This window comes from Cyprinodon tularosa, unplaced genomic scaffold (genome assembly GCF_016077235.1).
Source record: "Cyprinodon tularosa strain WSP-4 unplaced genomic scaffold, ASM1607723v1 ctg52, whole genome shotgun sequence".
Lineage (NCBI taxonomy): Eukaryota > Metazoa > Chordata > Actinopteri > Cyprinodontiformes > Cyprinodontidae > Cyprinodon > Cyprinodon tularosa.
In genome coordinates, this window is record NW_024039252.1 from 370,844 (window position 1) to 390,139 (window position 19,296).

The 19,296-nt window shown below is 39.0% G+C and overlaps 1 protein-coding gene across 1 annotated transcript in view; it reads right to left on the bottom strand.

Moving 5' to 3' along the window:
* bcl2b (BCL2 apoptosis regulator b) overlaps positions 1-19,002 on the bottom strand; it is a 41,834-nt gene extending 22,832 nt beyond the window's left edge. The window contains exon 1 of the mRNA XM_038303791.1: positions 17,963-19,002. Within this exon, the coding sequence (XP_038159719.1) occupies positions 17,963-18,508 (546 nt within the window). The 5' untranslated portion in view covers positions 18,509-19,002. The remainder of the gene's footprint in view (positions 1-17,962) is intronic.
* Between the last annotated feature and the right edge of the window lie 294 nt (positions 19,003-19,296).

Here is a 19,296-nt window from a genome sequence, read left to right on the forward strand (position 1 = left end):
GGAATACATGGGGACATACTGGTACATCAGGAAGTTCTCTTCTTGGAGTGGGAGTTGGGTTTAGGACTTTAGTGTAGGTTAAGTTCAGGGCTAGCTATGTGTTGCTACTGGTTACACTAAGAAATTAACGCAAAATGAATGGAGGTTAATAGATAGTCCCTGTAAGGATAGTGGGACACAGCATTGGTGTGTGTGCATATATAGCTATTCTGTGGAGAGCAAATAATTGATTTGCACTATTACATCCGCTTCTGTGTTTGTCTCCCTCTATGAGTGTGTACTTTATAAACTTTAAAGGATTATTTTAATCAAATCTCAGAAATATATGTATTTCCACACCAGATTAGCAACTTTCCATGCAGACAATCCAATTTTCTACTTGATAGTGGAACCTGATTTTCATTTATTCAAAACCCCGACTCTATGAACACCATCATGAAAGTAAACAAACCCTCTTTTAATAGCAAGGGTTCATTTACCAAGAATAAATTTAAAATATAAAAACAATTAAGTTAATAGGTTACAATGGCATAAAAAATAACAAATAATAAAATAAAGATATTTAAAAAAGTGAAAATTAACTACTTCTTTCGGAGTAATAATTTTTCTCCATGGTCTTGATCTGCATAAAGCTAAAACTATGTTTTATTAAATGTTGCCTTTTGCATTGATGTGTTTTCTGAGTTTGTATTTCATCATCCTTATTTTTCCCTGCATCTTCTGATACTCTCCCGGATGTTTTGCAGGTGTGCGTTTCCAAACTCACATCGTATGCTTTTAAGGGTGAACATAGTCTACTCTGGCAAACCTGTGATTTAACGCAAACTTTGTTTGTATTTTTCCATCAGCCCAGCCTTTCTCTTTTACAAAAATAAAGCCAGTTGTGTTGCATAGTCTCACCTCTGAGTGAACTTATTGGGACACAGTTCTCAGAAAACTAGTTCAAGATTCAAGATTCAAGATTCAAGAGACTTTATTGTCATTCACATCACGTGTTAGATGAGGTAAACGAAATTGAGCGTCACGGCCTCAGTTACATCCGAATATAAAAAATAATTTATAAAAACTAGCTACAATATCAGATTTTATAAAAACATTTACAGATATATAAAAACAAGAAGTAGAGAATAAAATGTATATTAAAGATAAATTTAGCAGTGCAACATTTTAAAGTGTCTGAGTGTAGACTGCAAATACAAGTTATTGTTAGGGACAGTTTGACGTCTCACAGCTTCTGGTATGAAGCTTTACTTGACCTCCATACTGATCTGTACGGGTAATGTGACGTATAATATCACAGGCTTTTATACTACCACTTAAAACATTTCCCTTGAGCAGATAATTGCAAACTGTAAATCTCATGGACATTAAAGCTTTAAACATTCATTTAATGTATTGCCTAGCGACACTGCTCCCCGTATACACTTAAGGATTTACTGTTCAAGAAGCTTCTTTGTTTTTAATAACACGATGAAGAGAAATCCCTTCTTTAATAGACCAATAGTGATTTCTCGCTTTCAACAAACGTAATCATATGAAGAAAAAATATTTCTAGAACTATCAACTCTGCTCGTAATTCATTTTCTCTAAACTGTCCTTTGTAGATTAGTGCAAACATACTGAGATAAGATTGGACTAAACAAATAAACAAAACAAGAAATACTGAAAATAAGTGAATAATAATCTATTTTATACCATGAGAGTTGAGAAATCAGCAAGGACTTTAAAAGCAGCCTTTGTTTTTGTGTCTCTGAGTATAGTTCAGCGATGCTGGACATCAGTGTACTAAATAATACAGTGTTATCGAAGCTAGAAAAAAACAAAAAACAAAAAAAAAGAAAACTTAGCCAAGCCGAATTAAACAATATGATCGTATATCAACAAAATGAAATGCCGACTGAGTGAGCGTATGTGTTCAAGTGCTTCACATTAACAGCAGCTGAGTTGATATAAAAGAAAAACAGAAGAGAACACCCCTGATTTTATGAGGAAATCAGGGATGTTCTCTAATCTTCCACACTATCACTTTATTATCATCCTTTGCAGTTTGCCATCTCCACCTACATGGCTATTCCCTCCTCTATTATTCTTCTCTCACACTTGGATCTTGTTCCCTTCTGATATTTTGCTGGGGTTTCTTGTTTTTTTTTCTTCCAGAATCTCTCCTCCCAGTCTTCCGTTTTCTTTATTCTCCCCTGCTTTCCGGTCTTTTTCTACTTTGGCCTTTGGATGCTCCACTTCTTTCATATCCTGTTCTCTATTTACCTCTAATCTTCAATCAGCTCTCTCCCACCTTTTAAAAGTTTTTTTTAAAGATTATTTTCCTTCTTCATATTTTACTTCTCAATATGTCCTATTGCCTTTTCAAATTGTCCTCTTTCCAATGACAACTGCTTCCCTGCCCACTGGTAGATGTGGATTTCTCTGGCCTGGGGGGAATTTTCCTCTCTACCAGGAGCTTGGTCACTTTAACCCTCAGAATATCTTTTTAATGATGCAGGTGCTTGTTTTCTTTGTCAACTTCCTCAAAGGTTTTTTCTTTCAGAGCAGACGTCAGTGAGAAGGTCTCTTTTTTTACACACAACAAGTTCCATCTTAACACATTTTTTCAGGTGGTGGTTTTCTGCCAGCGATTTGTCCAAAAGGGCTGGTTAGACTACAGCAGTGGTGTGTTGGAGTGAGCTTGTCACAGATATTTTTGATTTGTGCCCATTATAGCATGGTCTGCGCTATGTTATTCCACGCCACAACGCAAGAGGGACAATCACGAACTACCTGTGGGTCTAAATATGGCCGAGGCGGCGAGGAAGTTGGGGGCAAGTGTGTGCGACGATGGGGATGAGGGAGAAAAAGAGCGGGGATCTGGGTGTAAAAAGGGTCCCAGCGTTCTCACTTACCTCGCTCTTCTAGTTGGTCCAATTTCACGAGTCGTTTTTTGCAATGGCATGCAGACAAGCATGCAGACAAAACAAGCCGGCAAGGTACCAGACAGGAAATACGCATAGTGTAGGGCGGATGTACATTTGACCAGTCAGAGGCCTCCTGTCTGTGGCACTCTCTGAGGTCACCTACAATTTTGGAGAGGTGCACCAGAGTGTCTGCGACAGGGGAAGAGGCCCATTTGCATTCACTGCGACACATGCAGATGACCTGGTTTCTGAGTATAAATCAGACCAAAATGAGTTCTTGAATCACTTATTTCTCAGACTGAAGGATTGGGACATCATTTTCTTCTTCCTTGCTTGGATTTAACATTCAGCAATGTTGCTGTTCATAAAAAGCTAAAGCAGGCTGCTCCTGTTCAAAACGCTTATTCACTGAACACGGTTTTAGATTGCAAAAAATGTGCTGCAGAGATAGACACCATGAGTTCTTGGAAGCTCTAGGTCCAGGAAATCTCCGCCACCATATGCTGTAAAAGCCCCTTCTTCAAATTGTTGCTATGGGTACAAGTTTTTTAGATGTCAGAGGTGATTTGGGGTTTTTATGGCTGCTGGTTCTTCCGCTTCGTCCTATCTGATAGAATGACCACAGCTGAGTATATTTATTTTAATAAAGGATATACAGCCAAACATAATTTTTTGTCTGTTTTTGTCAAATAAACTCATGACCTTAACATTGTTTCCACCCAAACCCATTTACCTTGGCAACTAATTAGGCAATACTGGTGGCAAAAGTTGAATAATCTGACATAGGACGGTTCTGAATGCAACAAAGAACACATGTGATCACTCCAAGGGGTCATTTAGAAAGTCAGCTTAGCCTAACACTCTTGTTTTTTGACTGTTTAAGGAAGCTGTCTACCTGGATAGAACCCACACGTTCAGAGAGATAATGCAAATTCCACAAAAAATGAGGGATTTGACCATACCTGTCATGTTTTGGATATTAAAATATGGAAGATTTCACGACATCCACTATGAGCCGCCCGATCATCCCAGTCAAGCTCCAGTTTCCTTTATATATCTTAAGACAAGTGCACAAGAATCTAAAGTAAACACGTCAACCAATTGCAAACTACAATAAGGTGATCAGATTTTGACTTGCAATAGTTCCATTTAGAGAGGCAGATTAATGTTTTTCTTTGTATAATTTTATAATACAGTAAGATGGGAAATTTACAGGAAACTGCTTATATGGGAAGATGACAGGAAAGAAGGATGAAATATAGTAATTTTCCAGCTAAAACCAGAAACTTGACAGCTATGGATTTGAACCCAGAATCTAATCCGTCTTTGCTCTCCAGAAAAGAGTAGTCTTTGACAAACCATGACTAATCACTTTCAGTCGATTTAAATCGTTCTTATCTACACCGTACATATACAAAGTGAGACTATTAATGAATGAGTTATAAACAACGGGAACAGCGACAAACAGGGCAACCTGGGACCTGAGTATGTCTGATCCCCACCCTCAGTAAGGTGTGGAAAATTTCAAGGGATCAGGAAAGTCATGGAGTATAAACACTTTACTTGGGTCACTAAATCACCAAGAGAAAAACTAGATGCAATCCACATGCAAACATAGAGGAAAGCCATAAAGAAACCTATTGGTTCTCTTATCACAGATGTAAAATGTGCAGTTTGCTAACTTCCACTGGGACAAACAACCTTGGTAGGTCTTCTAAGATAAAAATAATGAGCAGCTAAGCCCAAAGTTATTCATAGCCCTGGAAGAATTTATTTTAATGTATGGTTTTATTTTTACCAGAATTTTTTGTCTTACTAGCAGTGTTATTAACTTTTCTGGAGTAGAGAGTTGCAGCCTGAATTTGTACGAGAATTGGGAGGAGCTAAAGATCAGGGTGTTGGTATAGAGGGTTTCCAACCTCAAAGACTTGAAGGTCATCGTCTCAGATAAAGGATCACTATTTCAGTAAAGAGTTTTCCTTTTATATCTAAGAAGACTATAGATTTCAACATGTTTGGATGAAATGCGCATCAATAAAACATGCTGTATTTTTTCTCTCACTTCTTTTACATGGTTTTATTCTCTTTAAAGTATACCAGTCACAATAACCTATTAAAAACAAGCATATTATTTGAATTAGGAATAATTTATACATTAAAACATATTGGGGTATGATAAGAATTTAGGGATACTTTGAGAGTTTCGTAAGAAATTCTCCAAATTTCAGATGGCAAACAATGTGTTTTGTTTGAGGAACACTGACCTGCTAAAAAAACAAATATAAAAACTTTTGGCACTTTGTCCCGAAATGATCAACAATGGTTAAACAATGGGAGAAACAGTTTAACCTTGCCCTATATTGATATGCTGCACAATACAAGGGCGTGCCTTGTGGCAAAGTCAACTAGTGTCTCAGTAGGCTGCTCATTATCCAGCTTCAACCATGACAGGAACAGTGGAAAAAACTCTTTTATCTACCATCTGAAATGTACTCAGTGGGACCTTTTTTGCCATGCTGATCTGTGGGAGGTTTCTGATGTTAGCTCATCAAATAGCCTGGTGGTAAACAGGTCAGGAGTTTGTGTGCAACATGACAATTACAGGACCACACAGGAGAAGTGATGGTAATACCTCTATACTTAGAAGCCTCTCACATGTCCCTGCATTTTTCAAGGATCTGGAGTGTCACCTGATACTGAAAGTCACGTCTCTGGTATTAGTGTTTTGTTTTTTTAAGGGATGGGGTATGTGCACAAATATTTAGACGCTCCGAGCAGTCGGGTCAGAAAGTCACAGGTAAAGGGACTAAAAAAAAGACAGCATAATACATCATCCGAGGTGTGGACAGACTTTATAGCTCCACTTGCAGAACATACATTTCTGCCTAGGTTCCATATATTATTCATCAGTGAGTGCTTTGAGTGGTACAGAGGGGCTTTTAAATAGCTCAGGCATGTGTGCTTTATAAAGATGGAAAGAAGAAGGCTATTTGACCAAAATACAAACAAAAAAAATAGAAAAAAATCATTTTCATACTACACCTGTCTAAAATCTTATCTAAGACCAGGAGTTAAAATTAAAGGGAACTTTATCCACACTTCAAATACTTATTGCATCAGCTAGCATTCCTTAAAGTACACTGCTAACTGAATAAAACTGCATAAACACTTCAGTGGGCACTCAGAAAGAAAACCTTCATTACCTCTACATTATTTATTTAGTCACCGTTCCCCAGCAGACATTCCTCCAGTTCTCCAGAGGAGGCCCAGAAATAAGCACACAACAGGATGGGGTGGAGGTTTCTCCGGGGAAAGGCTAGGTCATGGAAATCAAAAAGCACAACATCCCCGTATCAGTGGAATCGGTACAACACTGTGTTTTTGAGATAATCGAGCTGTTTTGGGTGTGTTTTCCCACTTGGCAGCGATTTGTGCAGTTTTTGAACGTTTGTGAAACGCTCGGCATGTGGGGAATTGAGAAAGATGAAGCCCACGTGGCGCAGGAGCTCAAACCTCAGATGACGATGATTGGAAGAAATCAAGCTGGCTGTTTGACCCTTTGTTCCACTCAAAGGCAAGATCAAACAGTGGATTTCATTCTAGACGGACAGCATGTCCCTATGCTTTAGAATCTGTTAAAACAAATTTTCAAGATAATTTAGTGTGACTAACTAAATTTCTGTCTTAAAAAATATTCTATTCATCTGTTTTCTGTAGTCGCTTTGTCCTGTTTAGGGTTGTGTGAGGGCTGAAGCCTATCGAAGCAATTTATTGGTGAGGGCTCATTCTTTTCAAATTGCCAAGACTACTGCCATATTGTTTCATAGCAGATGTTGACATATCCTAAAATACATCTTTGTTGGCTCCAAACATAAAGGACGAAGTGCATCTACAAAAACAAACAACAAAAGGTGCTGATATTTTTATAGAGAATTAATTTTTTGCTTTTGATGTGCTCTGGTTTAGAAGATAAATCTGTAAGTGGATCACCTTTACATGATTATTTGACTTGCAGGAGTTGAAAATCCAATGTTCTTTTCACACTCAAATTGCACCTATATGTACAGATAACTACCTGAATTACCATCTGAAGTATTTTGTTAGTAGGTCGACTGGTGTTGGGGCCACTTCAAGCATACAGTATACCGAAGTGAGTCAACTTTACATCTGCTGATAAACATCTAGGAGATATTTTATTGTGCTAATAAAGGATGCAATCTTTCTATTTGGGAAAATTAATAAATGCTAGTAAGGAAATGAAAATTTAATGATTTTGTGTAAAAGATAAAAGCCTAAACTTATGTAACTGTTATTAAGATGACTGACAATGTATGCTGGTGAAGATTCTCAGTCATCCAGGTCATAGTCATTTGCAAAAAAAGAAAATTAAAAACAATCCCCTGAAATTTGTTTCCAAGTTTGAAGACGTTTCGCTTCCCATCCAGGAAGCTTTTTCAAACCATAATGTCAGGAATTGTGTTGAGTTTGAGGTTTTATACAGTAGCCCATCAAAACCTTGCTTTTGTTCTGAAAACATGCAAATTGAAACGGACGAAGGGGTCCTCCGCTTTGGAATGGGGGTCGTTTGGCTTCTTTTGTTAGCCTGTAATACCCCACACCTGTCTAAGTCTCTGAAAGGGGGGTCGTGAAAGGGGATTGTTGGCCTGGCTGAACGGGCAAGGTCCTGTATGCATTGTAAGGTTTTGAAAGCTGGAACCTGAGCCCACCCCCTCTATTTAAGGCTGGTTTTTCTTTCTTAATGTGGATGACTTCCTTCACGCTTCTCTCAAACCACCTGTTTTCTATGTCCAAAGTGTGAACATTCTGGCCCTCAAAAGAATGTCCTTTGTCCATAAGATGTAGATGTACTGCAGTCTTGTCCAGAGAAGGTAGCTCTTCTGTATTGGGCCATGCATCTGTAGAGAGGCTGTTTGTTTTCTCCAATATAAAGATAAGAGGATTCCTCACTGCATTGAACTGCAGACACCACTCTGCTCATCTTAGGCCTGGAGGTTTTGTCTTTAGGATGCACTAGTCTCTGTAAAGGGTATGTTTGGTTTGAAATGTACTGGGATTTTGTGTTTGGAGAAAATCCTTGAGTTTTTCAGCGACTCCAGCAACATAAAGGATGGTGATGTTTTTGCATGTAATCTTCTCACACTTAAATTCTGCTGCGTGTCTTCGATTTCTTTGCTGATATGACCAATGCCCAGTTTGGGCATCCACATGTTTGAGGAGTATCTTTGATGTGTTTCTGTTCTTTGTACTTCCCTTCTGTTTTTGTAGGGACATGCTTGGACCGGTGTTGTAAGGTTCTGATGACTGAAAGTTTGGTTCCAATGGATGGTTTGAGTCAAAAAGAGATATCAGTCTGTGTGAGTGGATTTCCTTTACACTTGAATGTTGAGGTTTCCATCTCCTTCCATGCTCACCAAACAGTCCAGAAAAGGTAGCTTGTTGTTCTTAGCATCCTCTCTGGTGAATTTGAGGCTGTGGTCAACCGAGTGCTTCCACTTCTTTTAGCTGGATTTTGACCAATGGCTTGGTAGTGTTACTCTGAAGGTGTCCAAATGTCTCCTTTCCATTTCCTCCGTGTAAAGATTGGCTACAATTGCTGAAAAGGGAGATCCCATGACTGACAATATACATGCATAGAACCCTCAGGGACATTCAGGCAACAGCAGTAGTGATGCATTTTCACACTTAAATTTAGCTCCAAACAAACTTTTTTTTTTTCTTTTACATTCTTGATTCTGACTTGAAACTGAGATTGAAACTATATAAGCCAGACGAATTTGGAAACATGTCCCATGAACTGATACTATTGAAACAGAACTTGTGGATTTCAGTTTCCAAAAACAAGGTTTCAAAAAGAGGTTACAGGACAAGAAATATATCTGTGCAGCAACAGGGTAACTTGATTAGTGACTTATGCCTGTAAAAAAACAAAGGTTATAATGGAGGCATATAGGAAAATACCAACAATTGTTGTAAGAAAACAATAAACCATAGAAAAAGGAGCAGATGTAGATGTCTTTTTTCAGTATAATGATGTTGAACAATCCAGGAAATTAACTAATGACCTGAGGAGGTCCAAGCTGCAGTTCCTTTGTATGGTCTGCTGGGCAAAAAGTCATTAGAATAGTGTTCATAAAAGTCAAATGGAAATTATTTGGTTCACAAGTTTTTTGGGTATGTCTTGATCAGCTTTAGATTTCTAGGAATTGAAATCTTGACCATCCTTCTTTACAAAATAGCTGCAACAATGATACTGGGTAATGGGAACCTGTGGGGTATATTTATTTACTGTCAAAGAGTTTTAGTCGGATTTGGGTCTGCAGTGAGACTTGGTCATTCTAACCCATAAAGATGTTTTGATTCCAATCCTTCTAATAGCTGCTGTTATGAGACACAAACCCAGACTCATGTCTCACTAATGTATCTCCTAACAGATTTTCCTTAAGGATTAGCTGCTATTTAGCTTCAATTATTTCCCCACAAACTCTGACCAGCTTCACTTCCACTATAGAAGTTCAGCTTCCTGGCAGCGAAATGCTGCCATCACATAAAAAAAAAAAAAAAAAAAAAAAAAAAAAAAAAAGGTAGAGCTTTGGTTTTGTTTCGCACAATGAAGCTTGCTGCAAAGTACAAATTAGTCAATTTTTTTGGTTTTCTTATAACATGGGTTTATAAAAGCCAAGGTTTGTGGTCTGCATGATGCTGGTGTTCACTTACGCTCTCTAACAAACCTTTCATGTCTTTCCTGGACAGTTTTGTTCATTCTGATATCGAATTATACACGAGCTGTTTACTAGTTAGGCAACTTCTGAATGACGCTGGTTACAGGGATTTCATTTAAAGGTGTTAGGAAAAGAAGCTGAACAGACACTTCTTGGCTGTAATAGAAATATTTAAAAGGTTAAATATGTTTTATTTATGAAAGTGTAAACGGACTTTAGATAAATCCCCACTGAAAGTCAAGGCAATCACTTCTGTGCTCTCGGGGCTTACAGTAAAGGGTTAACCCTGCTTTTGTATGCATTCCACACACAGAACTGTAGGCTGACACAAAAGCTCTTTATGCATCCAGCAGGTCTCTGGGAGATTTCTAGATTCCTGCTATTGGAAGGAGGTGCTCTTGACTGATTTAAAACAGCTATAGACCTGAGCAGCCTGCCTCTGTAGGAAACGTTTCTGAGGTTACAGTTGCTGAGCTGATGGGTGTAAACAGAGTGGCAGATGGTGAGTGGCCGGGGCCTGTGCTGCAATGGGGTACCGCACAGGGGGGAAATCTTGGCTCCCTCTTGCCACATTGAGCTCTCTTGGGGCATAGAGCCTCTTTTAGTAAAGCTGAAAACCCAAATCAAACTGAGCTGAAAAAAAAAAAACAACAACAACAAAACTGTCAGAATCTCCAAGCACAGCACTGGAAACATACACTGACACTAACTTGATTTCTGGGTGGGGGAAAAGCTCTAAATACTATTAACATCATAAGCAATTGTTTCGTTCTCAGCTCGGATGGGTATAAAGAAGAATACAAAGTGCATCCTACTAATGGCAGGACCAGACTGATAAACTGACTTTGACAGTTTGCAGGGGGAGAAGAGACGTTCAGAGCAGATAGATCAGTCATGACTCAGAGAGCTCATTACACTGGAAAACACAAGTCTTCAGATGTAGCCTGCCTTTCATTGTCTTTTCTTTTTAAAGGAAAAAAGTTCAAAGCCCAGCTTGGTATCACCTAGAACAATTCATCGCTGCAGCCTTTATTAATATTGACTCGTGTTAAACAGACTGTCTCTGCAGCTCTGCAAAAAAAGATATTAGCTTGGATTTTTATATTTCTACCCTTCCTCATGTGCTTCTTTTATGATTTATTCTGTTTGGGTTTCGTCTCTCCTCTCCCAGCACATCACCTATATAGAGATTAACGACTTCCTCTCTGTCCCACATAGCCTCAACAATGGGGTGCAGCCAGAGGGCCTCTATACCATAGCAACATGCGGGTCCCACCCACCAGTGAGCAGATCGCTGCTCAGGGAATCCCCCACAGGATGGACCCAACCCAAGCACATATTGTCTACTCTTAACATATGAACACAGAAAAATACCTGCAAAAACAGGGAATTTAAAAGGAAGAAAAAGGCAACCTGGACAGAAAAAAAGACACCTGATTATGGCAGTTATGGTAAAAAGAAAACATCTAAACACATAGACCTGCTAATGTATTCCAACCCATTGAAGATTTTGAAACTCTGATGCGTTATGGTGGATTTTATGAGATAGGAATATAAAGGAAAAATGTCCCAAGATTATAAATTATTTTAACAATAAAAACCTAGAAATGCTACATTTGTTTACTTTGCTTCCCTTTAATTAATCATCAGTCGAATCCAAGCATATCTGCAAAGATGTCTGTTAGAGAAAATCAGGACAAAATGAAATAGGCTTATAAATGAATGGCTCACACAGGTCAGGGCTAATGTGTTAATGTCAAAACCACGTTGTAAAGCAACATCCGAAGCTCTGATAATCTCAAGAGCTAGGAAAGGAGACCATTAATCAATGAGTCAGCATATAAACCGAATGAGAAAATGAATCTCAAATGAGGTGAAAGTATATATAAAGAGTTCAACAATCAGAGGTTCTCTCCACACATCCGGCCTTTAGGGAAGATTAGACAAAATAAAGAAAGTAACAAGAAGTAACAAGAAGTCCTATTTGACGTTTGCCACAAGCATTTGGAAGAGAGTGGGCTGGTCAGATGATGCTTTTTGGCAAACCTGGCAGAGACAACCCCAAATATTTGTATCTGTAACCACAGCAAAAGGTAGTTTTACAAATAAATAACTCAGGGGTCTGAACATATATTTGTGTTTGTAAAGAATAATGCAGTAACATATCCTTTTTCTTCCACTTGACGTTTACACACTACTGTGTGTTTGTTAATCAGAAAATATCCCACTAAAAGATGTCCCAATGTACCAAAATGTGAGAAACCTTGAATGGGTTCCAGGAAGGAAACAACATCTCAATATGCAATACATAAATAGTCAGTGTAGTAGAACCATCCATTAATAGAATTTCCTGCGGTGTGGCAGAAATCTAAGATAGGAGAATAAAAATACCTCTCCTCCAGACAATCATTGTGTTTGTCTGTCCATGTTTAATATTTGTCACCCCTTTATTCATACACAAGATCAGCAATTTTATGTATCTTAGTAGAGAAAGGCCAGAAAAGAAACAAATTTACAACATGTCCCAACATCAGTATTGAGCAATTTCCCATTGGGAACTGCCATGTTTTTCTTAATCTGAGCTTTTTACTGTTAACTGTTGTGAAACTGCTGTTTTCCTCTTAAAGCCCCTTTTGGTTACTAGCTTTTTCAATGTGTGTGTGTGTGTATCTGTCTAGCCATCAGAGTGAGGACCTTTTCTAATTTCACCATCAAATTGAGGACCAGTTGTTGCAAAGTGAGGACATTTTGCCAGTCCTCACATGTTATTTTGCTATTGGTAGGGTTTAGGGCCAAGGTGTCAGTTGGTTAGGGTTAGGGTGAGGTATTCATTGGTAATGGTTAGGTTTAAGGTTAGTTTTAGGGTTAGGGACTAGAAAGGGTTGAAAATGATTGAAAATCAATGGAAGTCAATGGGAGTCAACACATAGTCCTCACTACGATGGCAGAACGAGTATGCGTGTGTGTGCTTGTCCCCGCAGCCAGTTAAACATCTCGGGTCAAGCATGTAATTTTAAGACCTGGATGATGTCGCTGGCTGCTTTGTTCAATCACTCTGTATTTACTGCCTTTAAATAAACACAGGTGTACAGGCTGAGCTTTAAATTGGATGGTGCAATTTCCCTTAAACCAAAAGTTTAATTTGCAACCAAACATTCGGGACCAAAACAGGGACCCTGTTTCACATCCTGGGGTGTGGGAAGTAATCGGGGGCAGAATTGGAGCAATTTCACCCTCAGCTGGGTTCAGCAAATACAGTGAGTGCTTTGTCACCTCTAAGGGACACAATTTGGTTGAATGAAAGGTACATTTGACTCACCCCTGTGGGCAGACTCAACAACTATTAGCGGCTATTCCTATTTTTGAGGATTTTTCCATTAAATCCCTAATAAGAGAGTTACTGGAAGTTGTTTTAACACCTAATTTATATTTTTAAGGCGTCTTAATTCATTGATTAGTCCCACACCTTTATTTGTGGAAGCTGGTAAACAAAAACCCACACTTTCTACATATAGTAACTCATCAGACAGCGTCTGTGACCATAAGTACAACCTGACTAAACAAGTATTTAAACGTGTTTACTGCATGCCTTCATTGTTTGGAAGATGTATAAACTCTGTAAATGCAGCAAAAACACATAAGTACACAGTTCACCTGACAGATGGCACTGAGTGGCAATTAGGTCGACCCCTCCTAGCAGAGCCCGACGTCAGATTAAACATAAGCACATTGGCTTCAACACATCCCCCTGGAAGCTTTCACATTAAAACCAAGTGGATGCCAGACTATTTTCTAGCAGTGGAAGCCATTGTTCTGCCCACATTGTGACTGATGTCACATCCTTTTTCCGCTGGGGGATGTTTAAATATATCTTCCATAAAAAAAATAAAAAAAAAACATAATCAGGCTGTAATTTTAAACAGCTGATTTTATGACTTACCACGCCACAGAACTAAAACATGCTTCATTATTTAGCGGTTTGGTCTTGAGATATCCTCTGTAGAACATCTGATAAACTCTGCAACTAGCAACACTGGTTCTTTTCAGATAAAAATGTCAAAATATTTCTAATCAAAGTTGAATATTTAGCTTACTGCAAACTGGCTTCATGATTTGTCTGTTGAAATAATTGAAAGATATTATTAGAGAAAGCAGCTGGATAAGCTGCTCAGGAAGGCCAGCTCTGTGAATGGATGCCATCTAGACTAATAGCAGGAGGTGGGAAACTAAAGGATCTTAAATAAATTAACATTTTTATTGGTTAATGTCTCCCACCCCATGCATGAAGCTGTTGCTGAACTGCAGATCTCCTTTAGTGACAGACACTGCACCCTAAATACACCAGGGAGCGTTATGACAGATCCTTCCTCCCAGCAGCTGGAAGACTTTATAATCATCACCATTACCATCAAATTCAGTTAGTTGTTAAATTCATGCTGATTTTTGCACAGTTTTAGTTTTTTTATTTCTTTATTGTCCCATAATTTTCTCTATTGTGGGAAAATAATGGGATTTTTATTCTATTCTATTCTATTCTGAAAAGGGGAGATTGAGGCGTCCATTTTCACCTAAAGAGTGAAGGACAAATTTTGAGGATGATGATGTTCAGATTTTAGACTGAGAGGAGAGATTTGAAAGACGAGTGTTAGAAGCCATCTTTGTCCACAGGTATTCAAAACTGCAATGAAGGGGTCCGTTTCAGCCTTTAAACATCCATAACGATGAAATTCATTAAAAAGAAGTTACAAAAACGAAATGATAAGGATTCAGGTGTACATGTAAACAACTAACATCAAACAATAGGTCGTCTATTTGCAGCCAACTTGGAACACTCCAATTTGGTCGGGCCTCCATATGCTTTAAAAAAGCAACAGACAATCTCCAGGTTTATACACAATTCGAGTCTCCAGGATGGACAAAGAATATTTGATACGAGTCAAAACACATTCACAACAACTGAGGAAAAGTCTGGTTGCTTTCAATCAAAGTCTGTTGTAGTAATCGGATAATTAAGAATATGCACAGCTATCTAGTTTAAGATGTTAGACTGAGGCAGCATGAAAAAATTGGATTTCCTGATGAGATATATGGTTTTGAAGTTGATCATAACCAGATATCTATCGATGCCAAGTCCCAACTGCAACATAGAAGAAGCCTTGAAATAAGAAACTGTCAGGTGTGAAATAATAGAGAAAATATAACAAATAGGTAAAAAATCTATATATATGGAGAGTTGGAATTTGCAAACTTTATCAGGAGCACAGAGTGTGTCTCAGTTACTAAAGGTAATGTGTAGCCAAAGCAAGCACCTCAGGAATTTCCCAGCATCACAGGCATTCAAATGAATCCAAATTCACATGAGCATTGATCTTTCTAGGAAGTCAAACTATCTTCAGTCAAAAATATCCAGGATCAGTTTTTTTTTCTTTCTCTTTTTTATTCCCCAAGAGTAAGATAAAGCTTTCCAAATGGCAACCATAGGCCTTGATAAAAAAAAACAAAACAAAAACGAAATAATCCTGTGGATTAAAGGTTGCTACTGTCTTTCCCACTCCTGCAGAAGCAGACATACAGTCGTCTCCACCCAGCTGTAAAACACAGACTATGATGACCTGGATTACTGTACAGTGGGCACAGACTCCAGAGAGTGTAGGCTGCCGTCTATGCAGCTTGGTCTGCTCTAGGCTTTAAGACGCTGGACTAAAAAAAAAGAAAAGAAAACCTCGATGCACAACAGAAGACTGCATGTTAAACACAGTGGCTTCAGATTAGCTCTCTGTTCCTGCAGGGCCCTCTCTCTGCTGCCTGCCTTTGATATTTGGCAAAACCTGTCACCTCCAGGGGCAAGGCAGACACAAGGGGAATGTTAAACGGTCCTATCCTTTGAGATGAAACATTCGATATGAATCATTGATGCCTCTCATCTTCACCCTCTCTCCTTCTCTCACACACAGACATATATACTCATCCCATTTATCATAGCTTCCAGCCAATATAACTATGCAGCGTAAATTTCATGTCCTTATAATGAGTACCTATGCTAATTAGAGGCTAATTTATTACAGTTTGGTATAATGGCTGCACAGAATTTACACAATTACACACCAAATCTGCAGGACAGTTTCGAGAGCATGCTGACAAAACTGAAATTAAAAGCTTCCACTAGATGTATATGTGAATGTGTGCAGATCCACACATGCAGGTAAACATTTAGAGGGTTTATCTGCCCTTTAGTGGTGCTCTGAAAATCAAATATAGCCAGTCATGCCCAGAGGCTTTAACACGTTAACCAGCAGCTTGCAGTGTGCTGACATGTGTCCGATGCTCTTTATCCTGAAGAAAAACTATTCTAATGCATCACATGTTAACATGCTGCTGCAGAGAGAAGGGGTGGTAAAGGTTCTTGACTATTTGCTCCTGATGGCTTAAGTGTTTTCTTTTAAACACTTTTTTTACTATTTCTGTTTTTAAAAAAATTATATTTTCTTGGTTTTATAGTGTCATTACGCAAGCTATTATAGCAATTACAGATAAGAGAAAAAAAAAGCAATGTATTTACATCTATAAACTTAATATTCATTAAAAAAAAGCATGCTTTTTCAATTTAATTGAATTCAAAATTATGCATACAAGTGCAAACAGCCACTGTTTGAGGCAGGTGTCCAAGATAAAGCCTGAGACTGTTTAAAATCTTTAACATTTTCCATGATTTTACCACCTGGTGACTTAAGTAGTGTAATGGGGTTTTTTGGTGGGTGGGTGTTGGGGAGATTTGAATATTCAGCTGTAAATATCCTGCTCATAACTGGTCCCTGAAGTCACCTTTTTAAGGATTCCCAAAAGCACCATTCTACAACGATTAATTTTTCTTTGTACCACAAGTATTTACTTTCACTCTTTAGGCCGAAGTTTATATATAGTACAGGTAACCATGAGCACATTTCAATAACAGTAATGTAATAATAATTTAACTTTATTTCATATATCTCATTTTAATGATTTGCATTTTGGTCACTGCGCAATTTCATGTTATTTCCTACCCAACTTTTTCAAATGCAAGATTTAAATCTAATGCAAATCTCTGTGGCGTTTAGCACATTGTAGTTTGATGACAGTGACCCACTTTCATGTTAAACACTGGATGGTTATCAGCTTTACTTATCTTGTGCACTAGTGTCAGTTTTATCCCCTGATCTATGATTAACTCTTGATTTTTTTTATATTTTCCAGAACCATTTTAAGCCTTAATTGTTCATAAAGCAGAACTTATGGAAACAGCAGTTAACCCTTTATAGGGCATTCAGTGAAAGCCTTTAAACATCTAAATTTCAAGCAAAAAGTACACTGCAAAAAACTGAAATCTAAGTAAGTCAGTTTTTCTTAAAATAAGTGAATTTTTCTTGAGCTGAGCAGGTAAGTGAGATACTTTGCAAATGGAATAAGAAAATGTACATTTAAAATAAGGATAAAAAATAGTCTCCTATTTCATTAGCATAATATCAAATAATCTGATTTTAAGGATAAAAATGCTCCCTTGGCTGGGAGATTTTCTTACTTACCTACTCAAATTAATTGTAAATACACTTATTTTAAGACATTTCCACAAATTTAAAGATCCTTTTTGTAGTGTGTTATTGGAATCCAGGACGAGAAATTATTACCTTTCTAACATAAAAAAAAAATGTGTATATTTTGAAGGCATAAATGAATGTCAATGTAATTACAAGAAACGCCAACTTGCCCGTAAGAAAAATAACAAAAGTGCTTCTATATGAAATTCATGAAAAACACTCTGAGAGTAAAATAAATGGCTCCATTTGTAAGGCGTATGCAAGTGATCAAAAATGGTAACTTGTCCTATAAAGGGTTAACCTGTACTTACACTTAAATACTAGACATACAGGAAAAGCAAACTGTTTCATTCTTTATGAACCAGATTTGACTTCCCTAAATTCTCCTCTCCTTCCTGCCTGTCAGTCATCAGAGGGCGGGGTTATGAGCAGGGAGGGGGGGTGTGGACCTCAAAACTCACTCTGATTGGTCAGGGAAACTTAACAGTCAACTCAGCCGTCCAATCAGCTGCGCTATTTGAAGGAGGTGCCTGCGTTTAGATGCGTCACACGCACGTCTTTCAGGATAATTTTATTAATGACCGACCTCACGTGTACTTTCGGTTCTGAACCGTAAATAAGTAGCAGAACGCCCAGTTTAATCCGAGTCCCCAAAACCCGGGTCTAACCCCCCTTTCATTTTGATCCAAAACAGGATCTTTACGCCCCGTTACCACCGCAGAGCAAACGGAATGAAACCTACCCATCCCCCGTTATCCTGTATCCAGCTGTCAAGGGTTCCATTTAAATATTCCGTCATCCACTCTGCGATGTTGTCCACCTGGGAGAGCATCTCCTCCTTGGACGCGCACTCCACGCACACCGTGCTGCCGAACTCGAAGAAAGCGATAATCCGACCCCAGTTCACGCCGTCCCGGAACAGTTCGTCTATGACTTCGGCGAACCTCGTCCTCGCCGTGTCCCTGGTGAGGTAAAGCTGCTGGGACATTTCCACGAAGTCCAACTGGTAGAGTCTCTCCAGTTCGTCCCCGGCGTCGCGCAGGACCCGGTGGATGTCTGCGCGCGGGTCGGAGCCAGAGAGCCGCCTGCAGAGGCGGCGGGGGTCGCTGTCGCTTTGGGGCCCCGCTCCAGCATCGCGGCAGCGCCGAACTAAAGTGGGCGAATGGTCCCCTAACCCTCCGTTATCAGCGGCTCCATCCTCCCCGTTAAATTCCCAAACGTATCCCCTCTTGGAGAGTTTATGGAAGATGTAGTTTTCCACAATATTGCGGTTGCAGTCGTTCGCCATTCCTAAATGCGACACTTTAGAAATCAGAGCCTTTCCTAAATAGGATGCATTGTGGTCCAAATGGAGTGGTACTGTAGGGCGCACAGGGAAAGATCATCCAACCCTGCGTTAAGGCTGAGCGCAATTAATTAATCCTCTGCAAGGGGAAGAAAAAGATGAAACAAACTAAGAAAAATCTATCGGAGAGAAACAAAAAATGCGATTTAGGTTTAAAACCGTCTTCTTTTCCCGAATCCTTGCAGGGAGAACTGCTGGGGAGAGAAATTCAATATGCGGAAGAAGCTGAAGTAGTTGAGCTTGTTCCCAGGCGCAGAGGAGCAGCGATTGGAGATGGATGAATGAAAAGCAAAGTTGCGCGCGTCTGAAGGGGTTTTCCTCCGCGGTTCAGCAGATATCCACCCCTCTGCAAGCCGAGCGGAGGCCGGGCTGAGAGTCAGACAAGGTCGGACTGGTCCTCGGAGCTGCGGCTCCTCATTATCAGCATCAGCAGCTCCAGCCCACAGTGGGTTGCGTTTGCTGACGTCAGCTCAGAGACTCCCAGATAAAAAAAAAATAAACTAATACTTCTAACTAAATGCTCTGTAGATGTGTTCTGTATTTAAAAAAAACAACAACAACAATAACTAAGATCATATATATATTTTACTTTTTTAAGATGAGTTAGAAAAATTGTTCAACCTTTTTGTCCATATTTCATTCGCCCCCTTGTGGCTGGAAGAGTTCACAACACCTTAGCCCTTATACCCTGGAAGAATAGAATAGAATATAACAGATAATCCCTTTATTGT